General features: G+C 37.0%; 1 protein-coding gene across 1 annotated transcript; it reads left to right on the top strand.

Annotated features, from left to right (window-relative positions):
• Positions 1–4,065: 4,065 nt before the first annotated feature.
• Positions 4,066–22,499, top strand: TMEM207 (transmembrane protein 207; the record flags this gene model as incomplete). Its single annotated transcript, XM_081235171.1, has 5 exons — positions 4,066–4,140; positions 5,992–6,029; positions 11,961–12,005; positions 12,827–12,969; positions 22,363–22,499. 5 exons carry the CDS (start codon positions 4,066–4,068, stop codon positions 22,497–22,499), a joined length of 438 nt encoding a protein of 145 aa, XP_081091297.1.
• Between the last annotated feature and the right edge of the window lie 3,448 nt (positions 22,500–25,947).

Raw genomic sequence — 25,947 nt, 5'->3', positions numbered from 1 at the left:
AAGACCCAAACCATATGTGATGCAGCAAAAGCAGTTCCAAGAGAGAAGTTTATAGCAATACAATCCTACCTCAAGAAACAAGAAAAATCTCAAATAAACAACCTAACTTTACACCAAAAGCAATTAGAGAAAGAACAGAAAACACCCAAAGTTAGCAGAAGGAAACAAATCATAAAGCTCATATCAGAAATAAATGAAAAATAACTGAAGGAAACAATAGTAAACATCAGTAAAACTAAAAGCTGGTTCTTTGAGAAGATAAAAAAATTGATAAACCATTAGCCAGACTCAACAAGAAAAAATGGGAGAACACTCAAATCAATAAAATTACAAATGAAAAAGGAGAAGTAACAACCGACACTGCAGAAATATAAAGGGTCATGAGAGATTACTACAAGCAACTATATTTCAATAAAATGGACAACCTGGAAGAAATGGACAAATTCTTAGAAAAGCACAACCTTACGAGACTGAAATAGGAAGTATAAACAGACCAATCACAAGCACTGAAATTGAAACTGTGATTAAAAATCCTTCAACAAACAAATCCCAGGACCAGATAGCTTCACAGGTGAATTGTAGCAAGCATTTAGAGAAGAGCTAACACCTATCCTTCACAAACTCTTCCAAAAAATTGCAGAAGAAGGAAAACTCCCAAACTCATTCTATGAGGCCACCATCACCCTGATACCAAAACCAGAGAAAGATGTCACAAAAAAAGAAAACTACAGGTCAATATTACTGATGAACATAGATGCAAAAATCCTCAACAAAATACTAGCAAACAGAATACAACAGCATATTGAAAGGATCATACACCGTGATCAAGTGGGGTTTATCCCAGCAATGCAAGGGTTCTTCAATATATGCAAATCAATCAATGTGATAAACCATATTAACAAATTGAAGGATAAAAAACATATGATAATCTCAATAGATGCAGGAAAAGCTCTTGACAAAATTCAGCACACATTTATGATAAAAGCCGGCCAGAAAGTAGTTATAGAGGGAACCTACCTCAACATAGTAAAGGCCATAAATGAAAAACCCACAGCCAACATCGTTCTCAATGGTGAAAAACTAAAACCTTTTCCACTAAGATCAGGAACAAGACAAGGTTGCCCACTCTCACCACTCTTATTCAACATAGTTTTGGAAGTTTTAGCCACAAGAATCAGAGAAGAAAAAGAAATAAAAGGAATCCAAATTGGAAAAGAAGTAAAGCTGTCACTGTTTGCAGATGACATGATACTATACATAGGGAATCCTAAAGATTCTATGAGAAAGCTAGTAGAGCTAATCAATGAATTTGGTACAGTAGCAGGATACAAAATTAATGCACAGAAATCACTTACATTCCTATACACTAATGATGACAAATATGAAAGAGAAATTAAGGAAACACTCCCATTTACCATTGCAACAAAAGAATAAAATACCTAGGAATAAACCTACCTAAGGAGACAAAGGCCTGTATACAGAAAACTATGACACTGATGAAAGAAATTATAGATGATACAAACAGATGGAGAGATATACATGTTCTCAGATTGGAAGAATCAACATTGTGAAAATGACTATACTACCCAAAGCAATCTACAGATTCAACACAACCCCTATCAAACTACCAATGACATTTTTCACTGAACTATAACAAAAAATTTCACTATTTGTAGGGAAAAACAAAAGACCTCAAATAGCCAAAGCAAACTTAAGAAAGAAAAAATGGAGCTGGAAGAATAGGTGCCCTGGCTTTAGACTATACTACAAAGGTACAGTAATCAAGACAGTATGGTACTGTCACAAAAACAGAAATATAGATCAATGGAACAGGATGGAAGGCCCAGAGATAAACCTACGTAAATATGGTCACCTTATCTTTGATAAAGGAGGCAAGAATTTACAATGGAGAAAAGACAGCCTCTTCAATGAGTGGTGCTGGGAAAACTGGACAGCTACAAATAAAAGAAAGAAATTAGAACACTTCTTAACACCATACACAAAAATAAACTTAAAATGGATTAAAGACCTAAATGTAAGGCCAGACACTATAAAACTCTTACAGGAAAACATAGGCAGAACATTCTGTGACATAAATCACAACAAGATCCTTTTCACCCGCCTCACAGAGAAATAGAAATAAAAACAAAAATAAACAAATAGGACCTAATGAAACTTAAAAGCTTTTGCACAGCAAAGGAAACCATAAACAAGACAAAAAGACAACTCTCAGAATGGGAGAAAATATTTGCAAATGAATCAACTGACAAAGGATTAATCTCCAAAGTATACAATCAGCTAATGCAGCTCAAAATTAGAAAGCAAAAAACCCAATCCAAAAATGGGCAGAAGACCTAAATAGACATTTCTCCAAAGAAGACATACAGATTACCAACAAACACATGAAAGGATGCTCAACATCATTAATCATTAGAGAAATGCAAATCAAAACTACAATGAGGTATCACCTCACACCAGTTAGAATGGGCATCATCAGAAAATCTACAAACAATAAATGCTGGAGAAGGTGTGGAGAAAAGGGAACCCTCTTGCACTGTTGGTGGGAATGTAAATTGATACAGCCACTAGGGAGAACAGTATGGAGGTTCCTTAAAGACTAAAAATAGAAGTACCATATGACCCAGCAATCCCACTACTGCATATATGTACCTGAGAAAACCATAATTCAAAAAGATACATGTACCACAATGTTCATTGCAGCTCTATATAAAATAGCCAAGACATGGAAGCAATGTAAGTGTCTATCAACAGATGAATGTATAAAGAAGACATGGCACATATATAAAATGGAATATTACTCAGCAATAAAAAGAAATGAAATTGATTTATCTGTATTGAGGTGGATAGATCTAGAGACTGTCATTCAGAGTGAAGCAAGTCAGAAAGAGAAAAACAAATACCATATGCTAACACATATACATGGAATCTAAAAAGAAAAAAGTCTGAAGAATCTAGGGGTAGGACAGGAATAAAGACACAGATGTAGAGAATGGATTTGAGTACACGGGGAGGGGGAAGGGTAAACTGGGATGAAGTGAGAGAGTGGAATTGACATATATACCCTACCAAATGTAAAATAGATAGCTAGTGGGAAGGAGCACGTAGCACAGGGAGATCAGCTTAGTGCTTTGTGACCACCTCAAGCGGTGGAATAGTGAGGGTGGGAGGGAGACGCAAGAGGGAGGAGATATGGGGATATACGTGTACATATAGCTGATTCATTTTGTTATACAGCAGAAACTAACACATCACTGTAAAGCAATTATACTCCAATATAGATGTTAATAAAATGGTAGCTGAAATAAATCTCTGTGTATTTTAGTTTATTTCTGAACTCTATTCGGTTCCATCTATCTTTTTGCTTACATGTGTCAGTACCAATTTTTGTAAGGATTATAATGTCTTAATATATAGTAGTTTAGTGCCTCTTTAGTTGTTCTTTTTCAGAACTTCCTTAGACATTTTTGGTAACTTTTTTGTTGGCAGTTGTGCTGGAGTTGTTTCATTTATATATATACTGAAATATACTCTGTTTAAAAGTAAGCTGCAATTATTATGAGACAGGAAAAGCTTTATGCCCAAGGTTGGGTTACACCTGGGACTGAAAATGATGTATTGGAAAAGAAGAGCAAAGAAGACCAACAAAGAGAAGGAAACTAATAAATTTCCCCCCCCCAAAAAAATCTACAAAACAAGCAACAAACAACCCAGAAGTACCCTGGAATAAAACAGGTACTTGAATGTTGTAAGTTATTTCAGCAGCCAGCTAGTTTTGTGGGTCAGCATGTATTACCCTGGCTTTTAAGGGTTTGAGAAACATTATCAGTGTTCTGAGCTTAAACTGAAATCCTTGAACTTTCAGTACCTGTGAGCTTGCACCTAAAATTCCTGCTCCTGGCAGGCACTTTACCAGTCACAAGGAGCCAGCATTAATGAGTGCCCTGACAGGAAGCAGCACTTATAGAGAAGCTAACACGTTCTGAGAAAGACGGAGATAAACACAGGCAGCAAACCACTATCTTTGAGCCTCTTGTCCTTTAAGTTATGTCGAGATCCAGACTTCTAAGTGTCACTTCGGTGGTCTCAAAAACAGGAATCTTGTGTTTGCCACTATTCCAGGTAACCATCTCTCTATCTGGGAAAAGATTTTCAAAGCTACTACTCTAAGGATCTGATTTGTTATAGATTTGTGGTTTGGGTAACAATGACTCTGACAGAAGATTTACTTTAAGAATGTGTTACCAGAATCTTAGGGCATTATATATATTGGTTAAACATACAGATAACAGAATGGTTTATGACCTTAGTCCTATGTCTTCTTTATTTAGTTCTATTGCTATTGAAATATGAGGTGATTAAATCTTTTTTAACTTTGTTATGCTGTAAAATTTTTAAAAATCAGAAGTGCTATTGACATAAAATGTTGTGGCAGGATTAATTTAAGACATGTTTACTGCTGCCCAAAGCCATACTTGAGGCTCAACAGTTTTTCAGTGCTAAACAGTGCAGACAGAACCATCTTAGAGTCTATTTTGATTCCTCTGCTCTAGTATCTCATTCTGACTAATCCCTGCATTTCTGTATCTGTGTTTCTTGAATGCAGCGTATCTGAAAGATTTAGGTATGAAATATATTAAGACTTCACTCCCCATTTCTTGATAACTGCAAAGTCTGACATTGGAAGTGAGGTGGTAATAATGTAACACTGTGTACTTCTTGCTAGGGTTTCAAGGAAGTGACTTGAAAGTGAAATGCTGGCTTTATTTGTTTATCTGTTAAGCTGGATCCTAAATGATTTCATCTGCTCATAAATAAAGTTTCTTTATGGACAAAATTTGAACGTTCATTTTCCTCTCAGTTAGTATACAAGTCTATTTGCAGCATTCTAGCAAAAGAGAGTGCAACTCATTTTCTGTGCTTATAAATTGTTCATTATCACGCTCTCTGATGGCCAATTCATGACTCCATCTGCAACTCCACAAATCTCTTTGCCCAGACAAACTTAGTGGAATAAATATGAGGTGCTGAAGAAGATGAGTTTGGGATTAAGGGAAAAAAATGTATCTCACGCAAAATTTCCAAGTCTATGATTTTAAATTTTGTAACTTCTTACTTGTATTGATATTTGTATGTAGGGTCCAGGAAACTAAATACTTCACTGACCTCATCAACACAATTTTTGGGGCTACATATAAATAATATTCAACAATTTTTCTCATTGTACATGAAAAGGGTCTCAGTTCAAGAGAAAAACAAACCTATAAGCAAGTCCTCTAGATAGGAGTACTTTCTTTCCTCTGTGACGTGAGTTATTGTAACCTATAAGGCTCGACACAGAAGACTAAGAAAATTGTGTTAGAATACTTACGGTTTGGGTCTTTTAAAACAAAGCAATCAAGGTTATTAGTTTTCCCCTCTTCTTTGATAAAGAGAAAAATGTAAATCTCAACAGGAATGTCAATGGATCTTAGGTTGGCCTTAGCCTTAGAGCAGGTTAAAATCACTCCCTCCTTTGTTCATGTATTTAATATCCACTAACGCTAAGGGAATGGACTTCAGTTTTCATGTAGGGAACTTGATTCCTTTGCGTGAAAATAATATTCACAAGTAATGAAACTCCTTCCTCTAGCTAAAATGTGAAAACAAAGAAAAATGCAAGGTGCACAAAAGCTCTTTAGATAAAGCAAAATCTGCCTATAGAAAAAACAAAGTGTTTTCACACCCACCTATGGTGGTGTGTAGGATAAGAATCTGGCTCCCAGTATATATCTCCTGTCACTGCTGAGCTGGAGAATCTACCCAGAGATTTTTTTCAATTACAATTCTTTCCACCAATAGACTCTGCTGCAGAGCTTTTAATTAAAAAAGAAAAACAAGTGAAATGATATAAACCCACATTGTCTCTAGGCGCTGTATTAAAAGATTAGACATGAGATGTTTGGATTTCATTGTTCTAAACATGTGTTTCAGTTGGTGCTATCGGACTCAACATGTGAAGAAAATGAAATGTAAGTAAATAGCAAGAGCCTCCATGGTTTTATTCAGCATTTTCAAAATTCAAAGAATAAAAATGTCTCAAGTCATTTGAGAAGCCCCAAATGAGTTTCAAATGATCATTATAATCATGCAAGAAAAATAAAAAGTAAATTGCTTTTAAATGCAAATGGCTCAATTTTTCTAAAAGCAGAAAAGATGCAGTTTCATTATGATCAGCTTTGTTAAATAAATAAGGGGGCTAGTTGATTTCTAGGTATTTTTGCTCACTGCATTCTCCACACTTGAAGTTTTAAGTGTCCTTTAAGTTCCTGAAAGAATCATGACCTCCTCTATGACTCCAACCACATGTGTAACTCACAGGGATGATGGGAGACAGTTTTCTGGGTAATTTGGTTTCAAATATAAGCAAACTACCAAAGATCTAACCTGTATTATGTGTACCTTTCAAAGTGCTTTTGATATGTTATGTGAATAATTGACACTATTTTCTCACTTTTCATACTGTAGGCTTAATTCTTCTCAGAATTCTATTCGGGAGATGGGGAGAAGGTGCCATAAATAAAGCTGCTGATGATTAACGATAACTGTAATGTACTGAGACTCTGTGCAAGTGTCAGAAAGCACTTCTGCCAAACCTTATCTTCTCCTGGGAGCAGCCCTCACTGCCAGTTAGCTGTTTTTAATTATCATTGACTGTTACCCTCAAGGCTGGGGTCTCCGGGCATTGTCTCCAGATTATGAGGCCATGCTGGGTGGGATGCTTTCCTTGGCCCTGGAATCCTTCACCTATTTCTGATGGATCATCTCATTATTGATCATCTGCTTATTAAATGTGTGCCACTCTTTCAGCTACTGCATGGCTCTCCATTGCTCTTTCTTTGCTTTGATTTTGGACTTGCTTTTTTCTCTGTCTTCTGATGTTGGTGACATAATGGACTTTTGACTATTGGTGTGCTTACCTAACTTTGGACCTCATGGCTGTCTCACCTTGCCCTTTCATCTTCTGCCTTTGACCCAGAATAATAGAATAAAGAAATTCATAATTGGAAAGGATCAGAAGTGTTGAATCTAATTCCCCAATCAACATGACAGGAGAATATGGTATTGAGGAACTTTATAAGCTAACTTTAGAGTCACTGAGGCTACTGGCCTTTTTTTTCAGGTGAAGAAATTGAGGCCCAAAGAGAGATAGTAACAAATTAATTGCAGGGCTTAAATTAGAACTTAGGTACAAACTTTTTGGCTACATCATTTTGCATGTAAATGTCTGTTATATTAGTTATTTAATATCATTGCTTTTGAATAAAAACAAGAAACCACCTCAAATATAATGCAAATTAACAGAAAATTAAGACAGAGAAGGCAAGAAAGTGGCTGATTTTGTGGAGAGCTTGTATAAGGTAAGTAAATGTATTGAAGGTAGACACAATATTTCAAATATTTTGCCAACACAGGAAGGTGTTTGTGGGATCTATTATTAGTTCTATTTACATTTTTTCCAGCACAAGACTAATTTTTTCTGCTCTAACCTGATCTATTTATTTATTTATTTATTTATTTATTTATTTTAACATCTTTATTGGAGTATAATTGCCTTACAATGGTGTGTTAGTTTCTGCTGTACAACAAAGTGAATCAGCTATATGTATACATATATCCACATATCCCTTCCCTCTTGCGTCTCCCTCCCACCCTCCCTATCCCACCCCTCTAGGTGGTCACAAAGCACCGAGATTATCTCCCTGTGCTATGCAGCTGCCGAACAATTTATTTTTATAACTGCATTTTTAGTATAAACAATGCATTGCTAGACTTTTTGTGTATAATTTAGATATTATAAGTAATTTAGTGTATGAAATCAAACAAGTCAGAGTCCCTCTGAAAAATTACACCTTTAATATTTTCCCTTCCCCAGAAATAGCCATGTACACTGATGTACATGTATGTACATAGATAGGGTATTTTACAAAACATAAATACAATCATACACATATGGGATTCTGTAAATTAATTGCATTAATACATTGCTGATGATAGTCTACCATGTTACCTGGCTTGGGGAAGTTAAGTATTTTGCTCAAGAGTAAACAAGTAAAAGGCAGAGCTTGCATCTGGGCCTATGACTGATTCCTGAGCCTGGGATTTTCACTACAAATCCACACTGCATGTCCAATATTTAGATAAAATTACACACCTGGTGAAATACCTAGGGATACACAATCCAACCATCCTTTTGGATACTGTACAATTTACCCACCCCAGATTAATTAGGTCAGGCCACTGGTCTCTGGATGATATGATTTGGCACCTGTCCCTCCCCCAAATAATTGTAGCTGAATTGCATTCCGGCTTCTGTTAAGAGTAATTTTTACAAAAAGGACCCATGAAATTTATTATTGCATTTATTCTAAGAGTACTGTGAGAAACATTGTTCCTGTTGTTAAAGACAGACTCTTTATGAAGCCCCATAGTTTGAATTTGTCTCTCATTTCTATAGCTAGAATAGTTGTGCATTTGGTGAATAATGCTGCCTGTTTTTGTTAATTTTAGAGGATACTATATAACCAATTATCTCTTTCATCCTATTAACTACTAGAAAGCTTAAGCCAGATCTGGAGTTCAGTACTAATTTTATATATGGGATTTACTACATTCAGTTTACTAACTGATCTCACTCTTGGCTTATTCTCTTTGTCTGATACTCTCTGTGCTCTCATTTCTAATTTTTTTTTGTATTTTTAATATTTTCTTAAAGCATTTTGGAACACAGAATATTGAATCCATTCAGGCAGTAGTTCACATAGTAATATGAGGCTAGAGATGAGTTTTACTCTCCCATTACAATGTTGCATTGTGGTAAGAGACATGAACTCCACAGCCAGACCATTTGGGTTTAAAGCCTGCCTCTGCCACTTCCAGCCATCTTATCATGAACAAGTTACTTAACCTCTTTATGACTGAATTGTCTCAACTGTAAAGTGAGGATTATAATAGTGTGACCCCACTTTATAGCATTTTAAGTTTGAAAGTGAGTTAATTCACATGAAGTTATACAACTGGTTTAGAAGAATACCCAGCACAGGAAATTATGGATAATTCTAGTAGAGAAGCCAATGAAACAACTTTGCACTCCTCTTCTATTTATCAAAGTAATGAATTTGCAGTTAATCTTAGGTCCACAGATTCTCAGCACTGAGAAAAAAAATTAAGATCAACTAGTTTAACCATCCCTATAGAGCAGGAATTATCTCCATACATCAAAGTAGGGCATTGGTTGTTCTGGAAGGGACAGAAATTATCTCCTTTGACACCTATTTCTAGAGAGCTCTGATTATTGGAAATGTCTTCCTTAAACGTTATAGTCAGCTCTCACTTCTCCTGGATTTTTTTTTTTTTTATCTTTTAGACATCCTCATCCCAATTTGATCAAGCATAAGTAAATCTCTGAGTAAATAACTTTTTCTACACTTGCACCTAAACTTTAAATATTTAAAATACTGATACTGTTCAGACACTTTAATATTTTAAGAACTCAAAAAATTTCTGTTTAAAAATTGAACTTGTGAAAGACATGGAAACAATGGTGAAGAAGGAGGCACATGGAGTCAGAAGACCTGTATTCTAGTTTAAGTTCTTTGGTCAGGTAGTGACCTCCCCATTTCCTTTCCCACCGTGAGTATCTGTTGCACAGTGTGCAAAATCCTAAAGGTGAAATAAATGATCCCAAAGGAGCCTGCAGTTGTGAAATTGTATGACCACTTTGCATTTCTCCAGCTAACTGCTTCCTGGCCATTTTATTGCATATCAGTAACTTCACCAGTGTTTGCACAGGGTCAGAAAAAGGAAGTAAAGTAAATACGTTCGGATAATTGTTAGCACTTGAAAAAATATTGAGTGGCTCAATAAGAGCCACTCAATAATTGACACTTATTGAGTGTCAAAAAGAAATGACATAAGGTAGTTAAGATTTAGAATTGACATTTTAATAAGTATATGGTCTATTTTTTTTTTTTTCCGTTACGTGGGCCTCTCACTGTTGTGGTCTCTCCTGTTGCGGAGCACAGGCTCCGGACGCACAGGCTCAGCAGCCATGGCTCACGGGCCCAGCCGCTCCGCGGCATGTGGGATCCTCCCGGACCGGGGCACGAACCCATGTCCCCTGCATCAGCAGGCTGACTCTCAACCACTGTGCCACCAGGGAAGCCCTATATGGTCTATTTTTAAATGTAAAGAAGAGAAGCAGAGATTTATATACAGAGGAAGATAAAGCAATCCATACTTTTTTCTGGTCATAAGCTTAGATTTCAAGATTCAAAACCAAGAACCTTGAGCTGTTTTATTGAGCCAGGACACCAGCAGAATTTCCCTACATACATCTTTAAAGTGGGATACTACATTTTAAAGATTTTTTGTATTTATAATATACTATGTAAAAATTTTATGACTACAAAAGTGATGCATGTACATTATAAAAATTCAAACAATATAGAAATACTGAAAATATAAAGTGCCTCACAATACCATCTTCAAGAGAAGCAAGCATTGTTAGCAATTTGGTATATATGTATACATACTAACTGTATAATACCTATGTAGTGAAATCATTATATTTACATAAAAGAAAATATACAAAGTAGAATTGAGGTCTCTGTATTATTTTGTTTAATTATAAATATAAATCTATATTCTCTTTGATGAATGGATAATATTCCTTTATAAGGATGCTCCATTAATTATCTTTATAATCCTTTATTGATGATCACTTGTTTTATGATGTTTTTAAAGTTATACTTCAGTTACCATTTTCCCCCCTGCCATTTGTACCTATATACTTGGCTAAACCCTCTAGGTGCACACCCACACAAAAGTCTTGTCATCTGAGTGACTGACATTTGTCTTAAATGTTTGTGGTAAAATTTTTAAGTTGATACTTCACATATGTTAAAAAGTCATTTCTGACTAGTATAATAATAAACATGACACACTGCTTCCTTAGAGATACTGGGAGCAATAAATTAGCTGACATTTAAAAATGCTTTCAAGCTGAAAAGTACTAAGTATTATTTTAACAATGGCTGAAGAAGACATGATTAAGTACAGCTCTATCTCAGAAGTTTATCCGGCTGTGATGAACGGTTTTCCACTAATTAATACTAGAATACTTTAACAGCGGCCCATACACCAAGGTGTGAAAAAAGTCCATCAGCAAACATATATTTAGTGCCCGTGTCTGATATAGTGAGGGACTCTGGAATGAATAGCACTTGAGTGTCTACCCCTAGGGAGTTAAACCTCCTGAAAATTACACTGTGAACTTTGTTTTTGTGTCATCTTTTTAACCTAAACCCAGGAATGACTGAGTTGTGCTTAGATACAAAAATGGTTTAACTATCCTAATGGAAGATCAACTTCTAACTCCTTGGTAAATGGTATGTGTGACCACACACACCCATTTTCCTTTTATTCTAATTTTTTTCTCCAACAGGTTTACAGGCCTGGTTTAGTAATATCTTCCTTACCAAGATATTAAAGGATAATAGAGATTATGAAATTTCCCTGGAGAATTTGCATTTTGAAAAACTCTAGGTCTCTGAATAAACAAAATACTGCGATGGTTATCTGCCTAATGCTTAACACCTATGACATGTTGGCCCTGAAAATTTAGTCACTACCTTCTCAATGCACAACAGTATTCATAACTCTAGAATCAAGCCTATTACAGTGCAATTATCTGCTTACATATCTGACAGTTTCACATTTACCTGTATTCTCAGTGCCTTAAATGAAGTGGACATTCAGTAAACATTTGTTTAATTATGGGGGATGCAGTGAGTAGGTGATTGCTGAGGAAACAAGTGTGGTCAGAACAAATACTATGGTCAAGAAGAATAATCCTTGTCCATCTAGAGGCCCAGCACTAACTGCTCTTCCTTTATTACCAGGTGCACAAACTATAAAGATCAGTACACAAATGGCTGGTATATCTGGTAAGGACGTCCTCAATTTGTGTTATAAAACCTTTGGTGGTATATGACACTCTTTTCCTAAAGAATTGAGATAGAATATGAAATCATAGAGCATAAGAAAACTTTAAGGATCATGTGGATCAAAAGAAACATCATTTTCAGGTTGTTGGCCAGTGTTTACTTAAACACTTCCTATGACAGGGAACTTACTATTTTTAAGAATAATAGTTTATTCCCAAGTTGGATATTTTTAAAGGTAAAATCATTGTTCTTTATCTTGAAATCTCCCAAAATGACTCCTCCACTGATTTTAGTTCTGACCTTAAAAGCCATTCAGAAAATGACAAAAAAAGATTGTTATAACTTCCTAAATCTTGGCTTCTGTATTTTCAAAACTAAACATTACCAGTTCTCTCAATTAGATGGTTAGCTCCTCAAAGACAGAGACCCTGTCTTGTCAACCTGTGAATCCCCAGTTCCAACATCTAAAATCTATTTGGTCACTTACCTACTAGTTGAATGAATGAATGGATGGCTGAATGGAAGGAATAATTGATGTATGAGTTAAGGAATCAAGATGCTACTCTTTTGAACAACTCTCTAATTCCTAAAGAGAAAACAGTTAAGATTACTTGGCAAGACTGACCCCCTCTAAGCTCAGAGAACATTCCAGAGTCAGTGAAAATGTATGAGTGGTGGTGGGGGATTGCTTAAGGAATTTGGCCTCCCAGATTGCTTGCATCCAGTCTTGCTGCATTTTTGCCCCTTTCCAGGAAGTAGCAGGAGTTCTTAACTTCCCAGAATGCTCCACCTCACTCCTCCCCTTCTTCTTCTGGCATAAGGTTCTTGCTGCTGATTTTCCTGGTGGCTCTTCTCTGTGGAACAGTGCTCTTCTGCCTCCAGTGCTGGCTGAGGAAGCTCCCAAATGGTCCCCGAAGACGCACCATGGCTGTTTTTGCTGTTGGAGACTTGGACCCTGTTTATGGTAAGCTGTCTACACACTTCTAGACTTCCCCTTTGGAAACCTTATAGTTTTGTGTTTGTTGAAAATCTAATCTATGAAAAGCAGGTTTTTAAACATAGAAGAAGACATGGTTTATGGAAGACTCAAAGGCATGCACTGGGAAGAGAGTCTAAATGAGAAAACTTCAGAAGAAAAAGACTCCAAAAGAAAAAACAAAAAATATGTCCTGGGGAAATGACTCAGAGTTGAGTATGGGGATAGAACCTAAACATGTCATTCAGTCAACAAGCAGAAGGGAAAAGATACACAGGGCTGGCCACTCCAAGTGAATGGTAAGGTTTAAGGTACAGAAGAGCATCTCTGGGCTTTTAATATCCATCTATCCTACCCCGTGTTCATAGTCTCATTTACAAAGCTCTCCATGTCTCACTTACCTGCAGTGATATTGAATAGCAATTTACAGATTATCTGCTGCCACTGCAGAGCCTGAAATACTGGAATTGGACAGGCGAGTGTCAATACTCATGTCCTTTCTCCCCAGACATATTGGCAGCATCCTGATCCTGTCAGGATGCTGCCAATATGCCTGCTCCCACCCCCCAAACCATGCCTTTCCTATTATTTTCCAGTCTGCATTAAGAGGTATGAAATGGAGGAAAGTATGGCCTTGAGTTATTTGTAATTGCCAGCCTCAGCTGTAAATAGAAAAATGATAATTTTCTGATTTCTGGGAAGTGACAATTGATAGATTATTTCTTCATGTTAAGCAGTGTCCTCATCCAGAGACCGTCTGTTATGAGACTTTCCTGTTAAGGCACTGCATTGTATACTGCAGTTGCCTCAAGAGTGCTTGGTAGAGATTAACAGCTACCCTTCAGAAACTTGGATAAGCATAAGATTTTCAAAAGAGCAGGAGCTGTCCTGTAAAAACTAACAGCTAAATAGGAAGTGGGGTAAAAATAAACTAAAATGTTTAAATATCAAAATTCAGTACTAAGATTTAGTGATTATATTCACTATTGGATTTTTTTAAGTTATTATTTAACAGGGAAACACACTGTCAATTTGAGAAATGGTTATTTGGAGAAGAATAATTAAAGTCTCTAATGAAAATAGCTTTTTCTCCTAAAATCAAAAACACTTTCCACTGAGCATACAGGGAAATAGGGTCACTGGCCTTCTAACAAAATACGTTAGTCAAAGGGATCAACATGGTCACATTGGTCTATTTTTCTTTATCTAACAAGAGGTATTTAATAAATAAATGCAATTATGTTTCTTCCAACTTGACCTGAGTTCCTAAAGAGGAAAATCCACAGCAGTCTTTTCAGCCCTCTCTCATTCTGAGGAAGACTCTTTCACTAGACAGCCTTGAAGCATAAAAAAATTTGTTTTTAATTTTCAGTAAATAAGCTACCCAGTTAGACTGTTATAACTTTTTAGGCAGTTTATGTGTCACAGTTAAATGCCCATTTATCTAATATTTTTATATTTCCTGGATGGTGGTTTACATACATGCTTTTGAATTTGTCTGAATTTCCCTGAACACATATGAGTGTGAGAAAAGGAGTCAAGACTGAGATAATACTTCAATAATCTGCATGTAATAGCACTGAGTGCAGTGAGTTACATTAGAGTCACATTCTCTACATTACCCTGAAGTCATTATGGACAGAAGAAAATATGTAGGAAGAAATTGTTTAGTATATATATATATGTATATATACATATATATCACAATTTAATTCACACCTACCAAGCACTAGGCACTAGGTCAGGGGCTTCTCATATATTATCTCTAATTCCTAAATACCAACTCAGAAAAGTGGCTTCTACTTCCCTTAGATGATGTTATCTACTTTTCTCATTCTACTGTATAAATATACCCCATAAATCTTAGCTGCAGTTCAACTACAGATTGTCCAGAATTGACGGTAGAGCGAGCAATGAAAATTTAGCCAGGGCACACATGGCTTAGCCACCTTATCCCTGGACACTAAGTACAGCTTTATATCCTGAACCTCCAGACATTTCCATTGGGTGATTCCGCAATGGTAGGTGTTGCTCTCCAGAATCCTCACTTTCTCCCTCATTCCCTTCCTCATTCTATCCTTTCTTCCCTAATCCCTCAGGTATAGCTCTGGCTCTTATTTTGCACAAGGAACATTTAACTATTTCTCAGTTTAAATTTCATTACCAAGTTCACTTCTGTTGATGTCCATCTCAGAGGATACAACCTCAGTGGCCTCTTCACGTTTCTTTTTATCCTCACCTATGCTGGGATCAGTGTTGGGTTATCCCACCCACTGCCCACCTCCCATCCTGCCCTACGGATGTCCAAGGTGGCTGTACAGGCAGTGAACAGACATTCACATCATCTTTGATGTGGATATGGCTCTCAGAGCTGTGTTTCTTGCCATTCCAGTTCCTGCTCTCCAAAACAAAACACAAAAGAGTAATTTAGGAAGTGGTATTTTCTGTGATCTCTAGTCACCTCTTCTTAACTAGTAATTTCTGGAAGTAAACTCTAGAGAACCAATATTTTAGGGCAGTCTGAAACCCAGACCCACACTGGATTTCCTTTCCACACTAGATTCTCATTACACTTTTACTTCTCCAGACAAAGGATCCTCCCTAACTAATATTTCCATAAAAGGAGGTGCTCTCCAAAGCAGAAGTGAGGGAAATACTACAGGATATTTTTATGGCTACAGAGGAAAGTAAGGGTCGAACCACAGCTTCTGCCCTCACAGCCCTGAAAAAGTTTGTGCTCCCAGCTTAGAGCTGAGTCCTCTACTGCTGGATTCATCCGTCTACACTGCAGCTTATGGGTTTGTACTTCTGAGTCTTCCCTATAGCCACTGTTCAGAAGCAGGAGAGGAAAATGAGAACTCATTTGAAAAATACTGGTGACATATTAGAATATAAGGTTTCTGGACTCCCTGCCACCCCTTGAGCACAAAGGGGCAGATAGAACCTTCCCTCGTGAATACAGAATGTAGGAAATAAGTCATTTAAAACATTTTATAGGTGAGACTAGATTTGATATATAAACCTCGGGTTCCTCCGAGACCCTCGTTTTATTTCTTCAAAACTTATTTCATGGGGCTTCCCTGGTGGCGCAGTGGTTGAGAGTCCGCCTGCCGATGCAGGGGACACGGGTTCGTGCCCCGGTCCGGGAAGATCCCACATGCCGTGGAGTGGCTGGGCCCGTGAGCCATGGCCGCTGAGCCTGTGTGTCCGGAGCCTATGCTCTGCAATGGGAGAGGTCACAACAGTGAGAGGCCCGTGTACTGCAAAAAAAAAAAATAATAAATATATATATATATATATATATATATAATATATATCATGTTATTCCCATTATTTGCTGAATATATTAGTTGAAATAGTTCTGTTCTTCTGACCTGTGGGTCAGAAGTCTGACTCTCAGGACCCCATGAAAGCTGCCCTCAACTGAGAAGAGCAAAGAGGAGAATTTTGGCTGATTACCAGAGGCTGGGATAGAGTGAACTTTACTGATGTTGAAATATATAAAATAGGAAATTTATCTCACTGGGAATTCCTGCCAATATTTCATGGCTCAAGTAGTCAATTATCTTGATTAGAAATATTAAAGAGAGAAAGGGAAACACTTGGCTTGGGAATCCTTGTAAAATGTGTTTAAGGAAAGCCTTGCCAGCCCAGTCCATCACAGTTTCTGATGAGATTTCTGTCTGGGAAAGGTCCTGAGGAATCTCAGCCAAACACCAAGGGCTCAAGAGCATCTCCTGGATCAAGAATCATGACTTTTCACAGTTGTCTGCTGGCTCGGTGATCAGATTTCTCAGTTTTCCTTCCCCTTTTATAGGATCTATGTTTCTATGTCATAACATGTTATGATGAAGCTCTTTATACACCAATAAAAGAAGAATTAATCTCTCTGATACTCCTGTGGAGGTTACAGAGGAAGTGGACGTATTGTTGGAGAAAAAGGAGAAGGAGGAAGACAAAAATAAGGTCAAGAAAGTGCAGGAGGGGGCTTCACTGGTGGCAGAGGTGTTGAGAGTCCGCCTGCCGATGCTGGGGACATGGGTTTGTGCCCCAGTCCGGGAGGATCCCACATGCCGCGGAGCGGCTGGGCCAGTGAGCCATGGCCGCTGAGCCTGCACGTCCGGAGCCTGTGCTCCACAACGGGAGAGGGCACAACAGTGAGAGTCCTTCATACCATAAAAAAAAAAAAGAAAAGAAAAGAAAGAAAGTGCAGGAGGAGGGGAAGAATGAAGAGATAAAGGAGAAGGAACTTACAGTTTGAAGTTGGAGATATTTTAAAGGCAGAAGTTAAACCTATTTATTTTATACAAGCCCTAAAATTATGCTATTTCTTCTTCAGGCCCACCTCCTCTTCTTGGACCCAGGTCCAGGGTCTCCTAAACAGTTCCTTCTTCTGTTATTTTCCTGCCCCTATCCCTGGCTCATCTTCTGGATCCAGTTTTCCCTTACCATCTCTGCTCTAAGCCCAGAAGGGATCCATTCTGTGCTCTCCATTCTTTTGAATGGGATCATCTGTGAAGTAGTCTCTGAGACCTTCTTGCTCTCTTCTCTCAACCATCAGAGCCTAACAGTTCTGGTATAATTCATTTTTTTTAAGCACCTATCTAAGGGGTAAAAATAGTTTAGTGTTTCAAAGATTTCTTATCTCATTATATTTCCTATTTTAATGATGCTTTGGACAACCTCCTTTCTGATAATTCAACAGAAAACATAGGAGATTTGCAACCAGTTTTTTTTTCTTTCCTCAAATGTATAAATGGAGAATGAGAACACATGTTGGACCATAGAAAGTGATTTTTTAAAAGCAATCCCACTACTAGGCATATACCCTGAGAAAACCATAATTCAAAAAGAGACATGTACCAAAATCTTCATTACAGCTCTATTCACAATAGCCCGGAGATGGAAACAACCTAAGTGTCCATCATCGGAAGAATGGATAAAGAAGATGTGGCACATATATACAATGGAATATTACTCAGCCATAAAAAGAAATGAAACTGAGCTATTTGTAATGAGGTGGATAGACCTAGAGTCTGTCATACAGAGTGAAGTAAGTCAGAAAGAGAAAGACAAATACCGTATGCTAACACATATATATGGAATTTAAGAAAAAAAAAAGTCATGAAGAACCTAGGGGTAAAACAGGAATAAAGACACAGACCTACTGAGAATGGACTTGAGGATATGGGGAGGGGGAAGGGTAAGCTGTGACAAAGCGAAAGAGAGGCATGGACATATATACACTACCAAATGTAAGGTAGATAGATAGTGGGAAGCAGCCGCATAGCACATGGAGATCAGCTCGGTGCTTTGTGACCCCCTGGAGGGGTGGGATAGGGAAGGTGGGAGGGAGGGAGACGCAAGAGGGAAGGGATGTGGGAACAGATGTATATGTATGACTGATTCACTTTGTTATAAAGCAGAAACTAATAAAAAAAATAGAGAAGAAAGAATAAAAAAAAGGATGTATGCAAATTTTTAGTAAAGATGGAAAAGAAGAGGAGAATATTATTTAAATTCTCACACCAAAATCCATATCCCAAATATCTATTATTTGGGATCAATGCTCTCCACTTTATAAGTCTATACAGGCAGGGTGAAGAGGTAGAAAATACAAGTGATTAAAAAAAATAAAATGTTTTGGGTTTGTTAGATTAATTGCCTTATTTTTTTAATATGTATTAAAAAATAAGTAGTGACAGAGGAGTTTTAAAACTTATTAAAAACATTTTTTTCAAATTCACCAAAAATATGGATGAAAATAACCTTTCATTGGAAATAAGGTTGTGAAGCTGAATGAAATCCCTTATTTATGAAGAATATGACATTTAAAGATAATGAAGAGAAAGAAGTTTGGGGTTAGGAGGTGAGAGAAGAACAAAAGGCTTGAAGCAGAAAAAAAATCTAGTGTTCAGTAGAGAAGAGAGAATTTAAGAGCTTAGGAGAGGAATCCCAACCATTATCTGTCTTAACAAAAGATAAGTTTTAACAAAAAATAATGTTACTATAAAATCTACATGGAATCCTTTTCTTCCTACCTCACGTGGATCAGAGCTGGGTCCCAGACGAGGCAGCAGGCAGGTCCCATGCCTTTCCTGAGAAGACAGCAAGGTGAGAGCCACAGAGACACCCCTCCTGGGACTCATCCTGGCTTAGCACCTCCTTGGCAAGATCTCCTTGATAATGCTGCCTTTCAACTATCCAATCTCCCTGACCCAATTTCTTCTGCAATTTCAGAAATAATCTTACCTTTTTCTTATTTCAGGGCAAATAGAAACACTAGTCTTCCAGCAATGATTAAATGTGAGTGCTCCCTTCCCCTCTCCCAGGATCCTGTCTTATTTTAGAATCTTTTTCGAAATGGCATTTTCATGTACTTTGTGTCCTTCATGTAAATATTCTGGGACTCATTGTAGGAAAGAAATGAGAGTATTTCCTTTATACACTGTCATGCATGGGCATGATAATAGTAATGGCTCACGTTTATTGAGCACTCATGTGTCATGCACTGGGCTAACCCTTGACATCTCTCATCTCATTTATTCTTCCCTACAACTCTGTGAGGGGTTCACTAACGTTCTGAACATTAAAGATGAGGGAACAAAGGCACTTAGAGATTATGCAACAGAGTAGATGGTAGAATAGTGACTCAAATTCAGGCAATATTAGCCACCCCCCTGTAAGAGAACAGAATGACACAGAGAAGGGAACAGAGCAGGAAGAGGAAGAAAGGAATGTTAAAATAAGCTAAGTCCATTGGACTGATTCTTAATGACTTGGGGAATCTGAAACCTGGCTGTAAAAACTTGGCAGTGAGTGTATTTTACAAAATTAAAAAACAAACTCTAATATCTTAACCAACAGCTCTGTCAAAACCATAGGATTTTTGTAGGCATTTTTAACTGAGCTCTCTCAGGTTCTTAATTTGTCAAAAGACAAAAATAATATCTGTCCCCCTCACAATCACATGATATTGTATGTAAACATGATGTGAAAAAAAATGGAAAAGTGGTATATGTTCAATTTTACAAAAGCTCTCTGAGCTTAGTTCTGTTTATCAAATGGATGCCCTGTGGTTTTCACAAGTTTAAGAGCAATGGGCAAATTTGTAGTAAGGAAATAACAGTAAAACTTTTCTATCACATAGAGCAAGTTTCAATGTCTTGTTGCTTGGGGCATGATCTTAATAATGGCAGTGGTGGAAATAAATGTGAGCTAATAATTGTGTCGAGTCAATCTGGTCAACCACTCCAAGTACAATGATAGCCAAATGACCTCTGACTTTGTATTGGATATGCCAGGAGCAGCTCATCTGGAAAATGGACAGTGCTTACTACTGGTATCCATACGGAGGGAAGTACTGAGGCAAGTCTACTTTGCCACTGTTAACTCTATTTTATCAAGACCCTCAGACTTAGCCTACGTCATCCTAAACTTCCTAACTATTCAAGGCTCTAACTCCAAGAAAGTTTTCATTCAGTAATCTCTGTGTTGTAACATTAGTAAGGATAATATTTAAATCATTATTTAACCATTAAGATAGGATAGTTTGGGAAATACTATTATAAATAAAAGAAAATGCATCATACTCTTAGCATAGTACAGTTCTTGCTATATAGTAATAATGCTAATACTATTATCACTACTAATAATAGTGACAATCAATTTTTTTTTTTTTTCGGTACGCGGGCCTCTCACTGCTGTGGCCTCTCCCGTTGCGGAGCACAGGCTCCGGACCCGCAGGCTCAGCGCCCATGACTCACGGGCCCAGCCGCTCCGTGGCATGTGGCATCTTCCTGGACTGGGGCACGAACCCGTGTCCCCTGCATCGGCAGGCGGACTCTCAACCACTGCGCCACCAGGGAAGCCCGTGTGACAATCAATTTTAATGTGCGTCAGGCTTTGTTTTAAGCACTTTACATTCATTTAGCTTTGTTTTTATAGATGTAGATACCATCACGAGATTTTTATGGCACAGCAACAAACTGAGGTGTAAAAAACTGTGTAATAACCTAGGAGTAGATTATTCAATTAAATAAATAACCCCTTAAGAAAAGTGTTGAACCAGGAGGTGAGATTTATATTCTAAATATGGCCCCACCCTTCACATATTATAATAATATTTGAATTATTATACTATGGAAATTCATGATTCTAAGTAAATAGAATGCACTCCAAAGTAATAATTTTGAGTAATCTACATATGGATTCCAGTGAAGCAGCTATTGTCTAATATGTAACTACTCTTGGAATCATTTTGATAATTGTGACGTGTTCTTTGGAATCTTCTCAATGGTATTGAATCTTAATCCTTTAAGAAAGAGGTCAGCACATTTTTTTATATTAAAGGCCAAAATATGTTTGATTTTGCAAGCGTATGTTCTCTGTGGGGACGACTCACTTATGCAATTATAGTAGAAAAAGCAGCCAGAGACAATATGCAAATGAATGGACATGTTTGTGCTATTTCAATTTAATATACAAAAGCAGTCAAAGGGCCAGATTTAGTTTAAGGGTGTAGTTTCTTTTTTAAAGGTGAACTTATGGTTGTTATTATTGTTCTGGGAAGAAGAAGCCAAATCATTCCCAGAAAGGTGAAGACCCCTGTGAATAAAGGAAAAAATATAAAGAGAGAAATGGCTATAAAATATTACTGTTGATTTCCTGTGTGACTCAGAAACAGTCTTTCAAGCCAATACTAATAGAAGACTTCTCAAAGAACTATTGGAATAAGTGCATGATCTCTCAAGGTGATCAGTTTAAGGAAGAAAATGTTTCTTTTTTGATATTTAATGGCTTGTAGTGTGCATAATCTAAAGTCAAGAGCTTTGATTTCAAAATTTAAAATTTGAGAATGCCTTTTGTTTATTGCACGTGTATACTTTAATTGCCAACTTTTCACAACTTGATATTTTTACTATTCATCATAGAGATGTTGAAATTAATTAATTGTGTTAGTTGCAATTTACAGAGCATACATATAAAATAATGAAGTTCAGAGGTAATACTTTAATGTTTCTAGTGATATTTGCATATCTCATGATGGAAGCATTAGCTAAAATGCCATCAGTGTTTATAGGAATCTTGTCTTCTGATCTTCCAAAAAGGGCTATTTCTTCTAGTTTCAGCTGTTAAGTTGTAGATGCTTCTTTATGGCTTAGTCAATGATGGTCTAATGGGTTCATGAGAGCAAACTTTCTTGCTGTAATGACTAAACTATCATGGCAGAGAGTGATATGGTTGTAAATTTTTTCTCAAGGGAACAAACAATTTTCTGTTGCTCCAGTGATCCAAGAAATGCCAGATTTTATTAGGCAGTTCATGTGCTTCTGTTTTATGCTGACTAGAAAGATTATGTCTCCACCTTTCTCTTTCCAGGGACAGAAGCAGCTGTGAATCCAACTGTTGGAATGCACCTTCAAACTCAAAATCCTGAACTGTATCATGTTCCATGTTTTGGTGCTTTAGGCCCCCCACCTCCATATGAAAAAATTCTAAAATCAAGCCGATTTTAGATCTGGATGATTAATTGAAACTATTAGAAATATTTTTAATTCCAAAACATAAAATTTAAGAACAGTTCTATCATTTAGTGGGAATTCCTAGAGATCAATTAATGTAGTCTAAAAAAGGACAAATAGACAAAAGCATGAATGTAGGAAAAGAACTTGGAGCATAGAGATGTTTCCGTAGTAAATTCGTGGACTCTTGGTATGTCACTGCTGCTTTATACTTTTATGCTCCTAATCAAATTTCTCCATGTACTCAAATAGGCAGTACTTAACTCAAGGAGTGGCTTCCATTAAGTTTAGGATTCTGCTGTCATACACATCACATTTTTTCTGCCTCAATCTCTATTTTAATTTGACCTCTTCCCTAGTATGGAGTCAATAAAATTATCATAATTTAACAGTGACCCAAATAGAGATGCATACATGTCCAGACCCAGAACCAGAAAGAGAATATTTGAATTAGGGTGAGGGGAGAGAGTAGGAAGAAGGACCATTTGGAGTTGAAGGGTGAAGGATGAATGAAGAGGAAGATTAAAAGTTCAAGGAGTTGTATGTCACAGCCTGAGAAGGGAGGAAGTGTTGATTGAAGCTGAAGGAGACTACTTAAGCTGTGAGGCACATGTAATCCCACAGTGTGGAGAAGCAGAGGCTCCCATTTTATATGAGTGAGTGTAGACTCCAGAGCCCAAGACCAGTACCTCAAGAATTGGCATTTCTTAGCAAACCATGGTAAGAACTCTTGGCATAAATATAAGTATTCCCATTGAGGACCCTAACTACAGAAGTAGCAGTGAGATATCATCAAGTGACATTTCTGCAGTGGCCATGAGCAAGGGGTCCAGGAAAAGACATGCGTGGCAGATGCCATATGGTCTTTGTTGAACAGAACCGTTGACATCTTCACTTGTTAGTCGAATATACCTTTCAAATTTAATGTTGACCAAGCTTAAATCCTAATTGCTTCCCAAACATGTTTATCCAAACCTTCCCTATCTTAATTGATGGTTAATAGCAACATTCCAGGTGCTCAGACCAAATAACTTGAGCTTTGAGTTTTCCATTTATGTGACTTCCTACATCAGGAAATGCCTTAGCTTGGCTCTACCTTCAGAATAGTTCTAGATTCTAAACATTTCTTACTCCATCTCTGGTGTGAGCCATGTACTGTCAGTTCTTCCCTGGATTACTGTAATAGTATCTAAACGGGTCTGTTTGCTCCCAGCTTTGCCCTCCTATATTCTATTTCCAACACAGTAACTAGAGTAGCATTCTTATAGCATAAGGAGGATCATGTTCCTTAACTAAACTCCAATGACAACATATCCCACTCAGAAAATGACAAAAGTCCTCGACACATGGCATTAGAGGATCCATATGCCTCTCAGTTCTCCTTTCTAGTGACTCTCACCCTTACTCATTTGCTCCAGGAGCCCTGTTCTCAAACTTGCCAGGCTGTACCCAACCCCCATCTGACCTTTCCGGCCTTAGTGCTTTCTGTTCCTTTTGCCTGCAAAACTCTTCTCCCAGATATCAACATTGCTTAACGCCTTCACCTCCTGTAAGTATTTGTTTGAAAGTCACTTTTTCTGTGAGGTCCGCCCTGATGACCCGACTTGAAATTGCAATTTCTCCCAACCCTAGCACTTTCACCTCCTTGTCTCAGGTACACTACTCCTTTTCCCATAACATCTATTGTCTTCTACTTATCATCTTCTACTATACTGCATAGTAAAATTCGATTTATAATCTGCTGTCAGCCTTCCCTTGCTAGAACATAAATCCATGAAGGGAGGGATCTTTGTGTCATACACTAATTTATATCCCAAGCCTCTAAAGCAGCCTGGCACTTAGTATGTATTCAAACAATTTTATAAGTAAAGCTCACTAGTTCTCAAAATTTCCGAAAATAACTGGATGGGAATTTGATGGGAATGAAGCCTTACAAAAGTGAATGTGGCTAAGAGCCAGGGACAGCTGACAATGTTGTATAACTTTAAGTTATACATGGTAGATTGAACATATCCATTCTCTTCTTAAACCCATGAAGATTATAGTAAAGGAGTAAAAGGGCTTTTTAATTCACAAGAACAAAGAGAGTAGCAAGAAGATGATGAAGAAAATTAGCAACACGTTTTAGTACATGGAAAGATGTCTAAGATAGATAAAAATAGATAAATCATAACTGACTGGGGTTTCTAGTTTCTCTACTATGCTAAAGGACTTTTGGAAAGAAACTGAGAATAATCAAACAAATTCCTGCTGTACCAATGCAGAAATGCCCAAGAGTTAGAGGCAAGAGAGGTGAAGAGAATTTTGGGAATGATGATGAACTTCATCTACAGCAAGATAGCATTGAAGCAGCCCAGAGAAGAGCCAGTTCCAATCAGAACATGACAGTGAATAGCTATAGGAGAATAAGAGGTAAGATTAAGGAAAAAATCTGCAATGAAAATGTGGTGATAAACTAAAGATTGGTAAATGGAAAGTGAAGAAACTGAAAAAAAAAGGTGATTATAAACCTATGAAAAACAAAAGTTGGATTAACAACCCAAATGGTTAAGTTGTGAAAAACGTAAATAATTGATGTTGAATTATAAAATGAGGGTTATTCATATTGACAGTGTAGGCAGAGGAGGAAAGTTTGGATGAGGGGAGGTGGGTTAGGGTTAGAAAGTAAATCCTAATCTCAGATTGTGTGGAATCAATGAATAATATCTAATTTTTTTAAAAAATCAAGAAATAGTAGTAAAGTACATCATGTGGAAATATCATAAATATCTGAAACAAAAGGTCAAAGAGTTGAAAATTATTTCCTCAAGAAATAGTATTTGGAGATAATGCTGTGTGGGAACAGGTAGAGCAGAGATGTGTTGATTTTCATCATGAGCCTATAGTACTATTTGACTTTTAAAACTAAATGCAAGAGTTACTTTAATAAAAATAAAGTTAAACAAATAAAGGTTTGGCAGATTCATACTTTGCAGTTGCAAACAAACAGAGGGAATCATATCACAAGGAAAAATGTTAAACATAAGTGTCTTTAGGTTGTGGGGCTACAGGTGATTTTATTTTTTATTCACTTTTTTGGATTTTTCTAATTGCCTAATAATATGTGTACATTACTTTTATAATTGAAAATCTCAGCAAAATTCTGTTTTAAAAAAGCACAAAACACTGCCTTCATTTAATAGACGAGAAAAATGGGCTTTGGAAATATAATTGACTACTCAAGGTACATAGCTAAGTAGTGTGAGGCAAAACTAGAGACTATTTTGATCTCTTTATTCCTGCCGCAAGTATTTTTTCACTATGATCTTTTATCTTCAAAAGTGGTTATAGAAATAAACATCAGAGAATGTGGGTTATAATTACATTTATTTCAAATAAGTAACTCTAACGAAAGAGATTTTGGTCATATCTTATAAGCTACGTATGTTAAAATCCATTCCAG

Source organism: Mesoplodon bidens (assembly GCF_964165515.1).
Source record: "Mesoplodon bidens genome assembly, chromosome: 5".
In the NCBI taxonomy this organism is placed as follows: domain Eukaryota; kingdom Metazoa; phylum Chordata; class Mammalia; order Artiodactyla; family Ziphiidae; genus Mesoplodon; species Mesoplodon bidens.
This window is presented reverse-complemented; position numbering and strand designations above follow the sequence as displayed.